The sequence below is a fragment of the Monopterus albus genome, unplaced genomic scaffold (assembly GCF_001952655.1).
Source record: "Monopterus albus unplaced genomic scaffold, M_albus_1.0 scaffold343.1, whole genome shotgun sequence".
Lineage (NCBI taxonomy): Eukaryota > Metazoa > Chordata > Actinopteri > Synbranchiformes > Synbranchidae > Monopterus > Monopterus albus.
The window spans coordinates 283072-292973 of NW_018128223.1; the positions used below are offsets into that span (position 1 = coordinate 283072).

The 9902-nt window shown below is 45.0% G+C and overlaps 1 protein-coding gene across 1 annotated transcript in view; it reads right to left on the minus strand.

Moving 5' to 3' along the window:
• Positions 1-21: 21 nt before the first annotated feature.
• LOC109974679 (DNA endonuclease RBBP8-like) overlaps positions 22-9902 on the minus strand; it is an 11334-nt gene continuing 1453 nt past the window's right edge. Inside the window, exons 3-4 of the mRNA XM_020625012.1 lie at positions 8015-8057; positions 22-121 (exon numbers count right to left, since the gene is read on the minus strand). Coding sequence (XP_020480668.1) covers positions 22-121; positions 8015-8057 — 143 coding nt within the window. The remainder of the gene's footprint in view (positions 122-8014; positions 8058-9902) is intronic.

Consider the following 9902-nt stretch of genomic DNA (forward strand, 5'->3'; position numbering starts at 1 on the left):
CTTGACTTTTCTGAGGAAAAGTTACCTTTCCTCCAAAAGACCAATGGCATTCTGCAGGGCTTCATTTTGCTCTTTCAGCTGTTGGTTGCGACTGTGAAATACCTCAAGCTTCTCAGCATCTCTGTAAAAAGCAAACAGCACATCAGTTTTGGAGATGCAACCATTAGCCAGTTAATGAATTGGCTGGTCGACGGACATATTAAGCAAAAAATGGCAAACATTTGCTGTTCCCAGCTCATCAAATTTGAGTTTTTGATGTTTTTCTTTGTCATATATAATCACATCATCACCTTGGTCTGTGGTATCTAACAAACATGTTTCACAATTTTCATGCATTTTTTCCCCGCTGCAATAACTAACTCATAATCATAAATAAACCTCTATAAATAAAAAAATAATACAACAAAAAAAAAAGCCAAATTTAAATATGTGATTACTGTTTCCCAAAGGTAAACCAACACACTGTTGGCAGTGTGGTATTCTGGAGCACTGAGGTGTATGCCTACATCATGCCAAGAAAAAAAAGACGCTAACCACAGTCATTGCTCACAAAATTGGACATTTTTATAAGGAAACCTCCAAACAATTTGAGATTCACCTTTCTACAATGAGAAAGCTTGTTTACAAATGGAGAGCTTTAAAGACAGAATCATCTTTATTGGCCAGGTGTGTCAGACACATGACGAATTTGACTCTGGTGCATCTGCTCTCAAGGTGTATGTACATATCCAACATGCAAGGGGCAAATAAACAGTAAACCAGTGTAAGGCTGTGTAGTATAACAAAATAAGCAGTATTAACAAGCAACAAACAGTGTAAAAAATGCAAAATAAGCAGTATAAACAGGCAGGCTTCCTGAAGCCACTGTCATCTACACTGTTTTGAGCGTGTTCAACTCCAGGTTGTTGCGGCTACACCACAGGACCAGCTGCTCAACCTCCCGTCTGTAGGCTGACTCATCACCGTCTCGGATGAGACCAATGATTGTTGTATCATCAGCAAACTTTAGGAGCTTGACAGAGGGGTCCTTCGAGATGCAGTCGTTGGTGCAGAGTGAAAACAGCAGAGGGGAGACCACACATCCCTGGGGGGCGCCTGTGCTTATTGTCCAGGTGCTGGATGTGGTTTTCCCCAGCCTCACCTGCTGCTCTCTGTCTGTCAGAAAGCTAGTAATCCACCGACAGGTGGGGGCAGGCATAATGAACTGGGCCAGTTTGGAGTGGAGGATGTCCAGGATGATGGCATTAAATGCCGAGCTGAAGTCCACAAAGAGGGCCTGTGCAAGAGTGAGCACAGAAGTGACTGTCCCAACAAACTCAGTCCCAGGTCACATGGTTTAATGGTCGGAGAAAAATCCAAGAGCTACATCACATGACCTGCAGCCCTCTGTAAGCACATTAAATGTTTATGCTCATGCCAGGACAATTAAATAAAAGACTGAACAAGTATGGCTTTCACAAAAAGCTGTCTAGGATAAAGGCCCTTCTGTTCAAAAAGAAAATGTCAGGATGACTTAGCTTTGCAAAGCTGCATCTGCAGCAGCAGTTCTGGAACAGTGTCCCTTGGACCGACGAGACCAGTGTGGCACTGACTGCTCATCATGCACAGTGCCGTGGTTGGTAAAAACGAAACAGTGTATCACCATAAACAACTCATACCAACTATTAATGTGGTGGTGGAGGTGTGATGATTTGGGCTTGTTTTGCAGCCATGAGACCTGGCAAACTTCCAGTCACTGAGACAACAGTGAACTCTACTTTATCCCAGAATATTCTTGAGACAAATGTGAGGCCATCTGTCCAGCAGCTTATGGTGGGCCAAAATTGGGTCATGCAACAAGACAATGATCCCAAGTACATCAGCAAATCGACACTTGAAGGACAAAACAAGGTGTTGGAATGGCCAAGTCCAGACCTCAACCAAACTGAGATGCTGTGGCAGGATGTCAAAAGAGCTGTGCATAAATGAAGGACCTCAGACATCAATGAACTGAAGCAATGTTGTATAGGGGCCAGAATTTCTCCAAAATGACATGAGACAGTAGTAAACTCCTATAGAAAATACTTTCTTCAAGATATTGGTGGTTCTGCATGTTGCAATTTATATTGCGCACTGGTAATTTCCCACCTGGTTTCTAAAATCAGTTGTTTTTTTTTATTTTTTTGTTTTTTGCTGTTGTTGTTGCCAGGTTGTTTTTGTTTAGAGAAGTTGTTGAGGACCTGACGATTGTTTTTAGGCCCTGATAAATAAAAACAGAACTGAAGGAGGGTGTACTTTCTTTTTACTATGACTCTATGTTGGGTTATTACTAGGGCCAGACCTGATTATTCGACTATTTGGATATTCTTTCGTTGGGTAGGCAATCAGTTTTCAGTGTTGATTTTCAAATATTCAAGACAGCAGGAAACAATGGTTACATTCAGTAACCAAAGCTTCTATGAGTATAGGTGTAGCCATCTAAGAGCTGTGGCTACTGGGTCCACCCCTCGCGCTTGCGCAGTCCTGAAGAGATTCTTTCGCACCCTATGCCCTGCATTGGGCTGTCCCCAAAACAGGTCCGGTGCGATGGCATAAATGCCACTGTGACCTGTGATAGGCTCCCTACACCAGCACTTTTTCTTCAGCTGGTGGGGGTGGAGACAGCAGGGCTGCCAGCTTAGAGGGCTACGCCTATACTCATAGAAGCTTGGGTTACTGAACGTAACCATCATTCTATTTCGTACAGGCTTCACCCTCTATGAGCTGTCACTATTGGGATAAAAGCACAGCTGGATGTAGTCAATGCCCTGTTAGCACACCACCGCCCAAGAGCATTAAAACAAACCTCAGCTTGCCAACATACCCCATAATAGCAGCCCAAACAATATCCTCTCTCCTGTATCAGGCCTTACCTGAGAAGCAGGTGCAATCATGCACATATAAACACCTGACTGCCACTGTAAGAAGGCAGAATGGCCATCTGTTAACAGGGGAGGAGAAGTGCAGGGAAGAGCGCACAAATAACAGTTAAATTGCAAGAGCATATGGGCGCTAGCAGCGTACAGAGATAATCAGATGCCCATATTACGCAGCTGTTGTCTCACAGTACTAATAGCAAAATTACCAATGGAGAACAGTAAGGGTGACGGTGCCGCTAGCTGACCATAATTAGGTGAAAAAAAGAACACGAGTACCATGGAGAGTGTACAGACAGAGTGCGTGTATGCAGGAAGGGCGCGCACACACACACACACACACACACACACACACACACACAGAGGGTACAACGGCAGCTTGCATTGATAGTACAGTCAAGTGAGTGTACAAGGCTAACAAGCAATCACCCGAGCGAAAAGAACACACATGTGGTGGTGGTTGTGCGCTCGCATTCCACGAAGAGGGAAGCCACTCGGTCGCGTAGAACACTCAGGACCGAGTGAGCCAGTAGAAAAACTTGGATGCGTCCCGAAGGTAGAATAGGGTCAAAAGACACAGCCCATCCGTGCAGATGTCCTCCACAACCATGCCTTAAAAGAGGGCAGTGGAAGATGCAATAGCCCTCGTAGAGTGGGCTCTGATGCCAGGTGGGGGATCACACCCAGCTAACATGTAAGCCTGTGTGATAGCCTCACACAGCCAGTGAGACAGCCGTGGTTTGGCTAAAGGGTGTCCAAGAGAATGTCTCCTACAATGAACAAACAGTTGTTGTGTCTGTTTGACAGCTGCCATGCACGCCAGGTAATGGAACAGTGTGCGCACCGGACAGAGAGCATGAAGTTCTTTCTCTGACTCATCTCTGTGGAGTAGAGGAAAGAACCCATCCATGTAATGACTCTGGATCAAACAAGGGATGTTATTATTTTCGACGCATAGGCAGGATTCAGTTTCAGAGGGTCTGCCTATACCCCTGAGAAGGCATTTCACCACCGGGTGTGCAAAACAGAGGTCACTTACCAGAAAACTTCATGGCATGAAGAGATGGCAGCGGCATACGCTTACACGGTAGACAGAGACAGGTTTCTACCAGGATCTGTAGAAAATTCAGCACTTAAGACAGTGGGCAGGAAGTGGGAGCTGTGCCCCTCTCAATGCAGCAACGTTGAAAAACTGACCATTTGTAGCTTAAGGTACCGTAATAGACGGAGCTCTCGTGCACTGAATTGTGTGTATGACCGCCAGAGGCAACCTTAGGCTCTCCAGTCACTCCTGATCAGGGGCCAGGCCCACAGCCGTTGACCTGGCACGGGGCACCCTGGATGGCGCCGAGCAGATGAGAGAGCACTTGCGTGCTCCGGAACTGTCAGGAGAATGCGCAGCCATTCCTCTTGAACGTTTGGTGAAAAACAGAGGTGGCACCGCGTGTTCCCACGTGCTGCGAACAGGCCTGCCACCACTGGGCCGAACCTGTCCCACAGTGTCTGAACGAGGGACGGATTGAGCCTCCACTTGCTGGGCTAAGGTCCGCCTCTTGACATGAGATCTGCAGTGCGGTTCTGTGCACGGCTCTGAGGGAGAGCAGGTTCTGAAGAGCCCAGAGCAGGAGTTTCCTGCAGTTGTCAGCAGCTGGCAAAACCAGCACCACCTTGACGGCTGATGTATGCAACGTATTGCAATGTCTGATCGCACCACTACGTGTCTTCCTCTCAGCACCAGTGCAAGGTGTTTCACTACCTTCAGCACTGTAATTAGTTTCAGACAGTTGATGTGGAGAGACAGGGTGTGATCCCACTGTCCTCCCACATCCTGTGACAAACACGTGCCTCCTCAGCCGAGCAGAGACAAGTCTGTGAACACTGAGATGTGTGATGTGGCTCTGCCCAGGGCAATTCCCAGTGTGTTGACGGTGGGAGTTCCCCAGTACTCCAGGTTTGATTGGATCAAGGGGGAAATCGTGAGCACGCGCCTCTTGTGGTGCACCGGGTCAAGGCACAGACGGCTGAACCACCTCTGAGACTTCCTCGTATAAAGAAGACCAAGGGGAACTACAACATGACTGGCTGACAGAGTCGAAGTGCACTCCCAGGTAGACGATTTTCTGGGTGGGCACCGTCCAGTTATTGCAAAAACCAGGTGTGTCAGGAGTTGCACCAGCACCGCTGTGTGATGTCTGGCGCACACCATCAGAATCAGGTCATCTAAATAAAAGAGGACTCTGACTCCTGCACAGCGTAGTGGTTCTAGCGCCGCTTCACTGCACTCAGAAAAAAGTGGGGGTGCTAGTGAATAACTGAAGGGCAGCCTGATGAGTCTGAGTGCACTCCCAGGTAAGAAAATTGTCTGGGAGGGCACCGGTGAGCGCTTGTCCTTCTTTCTTTCCATATGGGTTTACTGGGAAAAAAAAAATTGCTGTGCCAGGTGTTGCACCAGCCCCCTGTGTGAAAAACTGCTTGAGGTCTGGGGCACACCATCAGAATCAGATCGTCAAATAAAAGGGGATTCTGATTCCTGTTCTGTGTAGCGGTACTAACACCACTTCCACGCACTTAGAAAAATGTGGGGGGGGCCAGTGAATAGCCGAAGGGCAGACTGTCGTACTGGAAAAGTGCATTGTCAGGGCCCTGCCCTGATCGCTGTGAACTCCTCCGCCCTGCGCTTCTCCACTGTGGGCAAGCGAGCACCAAGGGGGGGGCAAGCTGCCTGGGGGAGAGCGCTGGCTTGGCGTGTGAACATATTATGAAACCCGAGTCGCAGCCTGGGCACACGGTGATGGCGGCGCGGCACTGGAGTCTGGCAGTGAGGAATGGCTCTCAGACATGATAGAAGGGAATGTACTTACCCATGATGTTTCTTCTTAGACTGCTGAAGAAAAAGAGGGAGCCTATCACAGGTCACAGTGGCATTTATGCCATCGCAGCGGACATGTTTTGGGGACAGCCCAATGCAGGGCACAGGGTGCGAAAAAATCTCTTCAGGACTGTGCAAGCATGAGTGGTGAACCCAATAGCGATAGTTCTTAGAGGGCGAAGCCTATACGAAATAAAACTTCAATGGCATCTAGAGGTACTCATCTCTGGAAATGATGGAGCAAATCTCCAAATACGCATTACTTGAATTGACAGACCAGGTATTCAAAATCTAAATGTTACTTGCCTGAGAAAATATCAAAAAACTTTAAAGTAGCATAAGAAATATTCACAAATTCAAAGTTGCTGAATTAACAAATAATAAGTGGCACGATGTTAAAACACAAACAGCGCTACCTCTTTAGTATGGTATGGTAAACAGACAAGGAGCTACAACCTGATATTCATCAAAACAAGCTATTTTGAGGAAATGGTGTATGTGTAGTCGGCTGTTAGTCGGCTGGGAAGGGACCGTCTACAAAGTGCAACACCGAAAATAGAAACACACACACACAAAAAAAAAAATTCAATAGCTTCACTCTTAGACACATTTTTCCGAAGTGTACAAACAGAAGAGTAGAAATGCATTAAGTGAGTAATGCTAATTCTCAAACTCTGATGTTTACTCCCTCAGTCCAGAGGAATATTGAAAAATATTGCTCAAGACTCAAAGGACTTGTATTGAGGAGGTACATACAGTTTGGACCAAAAGTGTTAGCTAAACTGAGTTAACATTAGAAACTTAAGAAAAGTGAACAGCCCCGACTAGTGGGATCAGCATTCCAATTTGTTTCGAATATTTCCAGACTTCAACCAGTGCTGCAGAGAAGTGCAGATGCAACAGGTCAGATGGAGCAAACACAGAGATGTAGAAGCAAAGCAGCCTCATTTCTATTCTTCAGAGCAGCATGACTCAGATATTACTGAATCAATTAATACTATTTGTATAAGCATGTTCAAATGATTTGTTAACTAAAATAATAACTGCAGGAGTTACTCTGTAAAATGAGAGGATTTTTTTTAAAAGGTCAAGGGTTTATTGTCATATGCACAGTGAGGAAACGCATTTCCCTCTACAATGAAATTCTTACTTTGCCGTCCACACGAATGCCAGACAATTTAAGTGAAATATAACGCAGATACATAGGTAATAAAAAATCTAAGGCACTGTACAACAGCTGATGAAAGAAGCATAATGAAAGTAGTGGTGACCTTTAAAGTAATATATAGTAATAAAGTGACCTTTATTGTATTTTTAAATAAAAACCAAAAGGCTTAATAGGCAGCCAGTACACATTTCCATCCATCCATCCATTCATTCACTTTATCTTGCTTTTCAGGATCAGGTCAAAGGGGCAGGAGGTCCAGCCCAACCCAATATCCCTCTCCCCAGTGACACTTTCCAAGTCCTCCTGGGGGACTTTGAGGCATTCCCAGGCTAGATAAGATGTATAATCTCACCAGCATATTCTGGGCCTGTCCTGTGGCCTCCTACCAGATGGACGTACACAGAAGACACCCTAATCAGATGCTCCTCTGACAACTGCCACCTTAATGTGGTGGAGGGGTCTGAGTGCAACGTTGATTCTGGTACCTGTGTTGTCAGGGGTGTTACGGAAAAGCTTGAGTAAATTTCATTATCTTAAAAATCCACGGACAAACATTTTGACTCATATTGCAACTATTCAGTCCTGTAGCACCTTACAAGTTCAAATATGAGTAGATCCAAGCTGTTTTTTTTAAGGTTTATGTATGTCCACATCTTCTTCTTCTTTCGGCTGTTCCCGTTAGGGGTCGCCACAGCGAATCATCTGTTTCCACCTAACTCTATCCTCGGCATCCTCTACTCTCGCCCCAATTAACTTTATGTCTGTCCACATATCCAGCTACAATTTCCGTCCCCATGATACATCCCGCTGAGCTTCTCTTGATACAGGACATATACAGAAATGTCCAACTCTCTTTTACACTGAACTTTATATGATCAAAAACATTTTCTGTAGGTGCCTATAAAGGAAAAAGGCCTTTACTGATGGAGCTGTGAATTTGATTAGGTGCTGATATACTGTAAATATAAACACTGCCACCAGAATACTGGAATACACCATTTGGAAGCTAGGGTAAACAAACAATGCTTATGTTATTATCATCATTACTATTCTATTTAAAATGTAAACTGACAGTATACTCACAAACAGCGCTCCCTTTTCAGCTTCCTCACTTTTGCCTCCAGTTCTGAAAACAGCAACAAATGCCATGTGTATCATTCAATGCAGAAAACACTAAAGTACATTTTATTTGTTGTTTCTTTGTTATATTTTACTTTGAACAATCACATATACATGTAAAACAACATCACACAAAGAAAAATAGAAATAAACTCTAAGACTCTGACAAGACAAGACTGAAATTAACTTTGACTCATCAGCCAAAGCGGGTGGTAGATGAAATCAATCTGTAAATTTATTTTACAGGCCAAAATAATTAAGTGCCTTTTTGCTTAAAGCTCCTCCTGAGTCCTGAGAGTCCACACTATAACCGCAGTGACCTCCTTCTTCTCACGGTCCAAGACATCTGATCTGGTCTCCTGCCTGTGTCAGTGCGTGACGAATGCACACGTGTGCGCCCGTGTTCCTACAGGGACCCACAGTCACTTTCGGTCTTAATGGCTATGGTCAGGTGATGGGATAGACAGACATGGACATTAAGTGTCTACACCAATGTTTTTGAGGCGTGTAACCAATACACTCCTATTTTAATCAATCAAGCCAATTACAATGCCCATCTAACGGCTCAAATATCAATCACGCTTTACACATGTTACCGCTCCCTGCTAGTGTGGCAGGAAGTCTTCTGAGATTTACTCACCAGATGGAAAATCTACCTGCATGTGGCACCTAGCGGGTGTTAATTCCAGACCCTGCAAGACTAAAATTAAATAAACCTTCAAATGACAATGGTAATTTGGAATTGGTGATGTGATTATTCATAGGGAATTTGAGGCCAGCTAAATTGTAACAACTCATTTCAATTCTGATTCCTGCAACACAGTCCAAAAAAAGTTTGGACAGCTGCACTTCAGGGCCAGTAATGAGGTAAATCAATGAAATGATGACTCCATGTGAATAGGTGATTTCATCATGATTTGGTATAAAGTGGCATCAAGGAAAGGCCGAGCTCTTTAGGAGCAAAGATGGGCAGAGAACCACCAGTTTGCCAACATACTGTATGTGTGAGAAAGTTATTGAAATGTTTAAAAACAATGTTCCTCAAAGAAAGATAGGAAGGGATTTGGATCTGTCACCCTCTATAGTACAGAACATCATTAAAAGATTCAAGGAATCTGGAGGGTTTTCAGTGTGCAAAGGCCGAGGGCCGAGCCTAAGCTAGATGACCGAGCTCTCTGATCCCTCAGACGGCACTGCATCAAGAATAGTCACTTTTCTATAAGCAATAACACCACATGGGCTCAGGATGACCCTGGCTCACCTGTGTCAGGCACTGACACCAAAAATGGACTGGACTAAATTATTGACACCTTTTCAAAGTCATCAGAAATAGCTGTATTTCCAGCCTGTGATGCCCCTCTAATTTGTAATGCTGGCAACATAGAAATCACACTGCAACCAGTTAAAATGGAGAAAAGTCGACAACCTTTGTGTGGTGTGGACCACACTGGGCATGGAGAGAAGAAAGAAGAGCAAACAATTGTTGTGAGAACCACAATAGTAGAAAAGCCTGGACAGTCTCAAGGCTCCAAGTCCATCTCCAGAGATCTGGCTGCTCCTGTGTCTACTGTGCCAACATTGTCAAGAAGTTTACAGCCCATGGCACTGTAGCTTAATCTCCCTGGACGTGGACAAAAGAGAAAAACAGATGACAGATTGAAACGAAGGATTGTTCATATGGTGGATAAAGAACCTCGATCAACTTCCAAACAGATTCAACCTGCAGGCACAGGGTGCAACAGTGTCAGCTCGCACTGTCACCACCTGAATGACAAGGGATACTGTGGTAGGAGACCCAGGGGACCCACTGCTGACACAGAGACATAAAGACACCAGACTGGAGGTTGTCTCA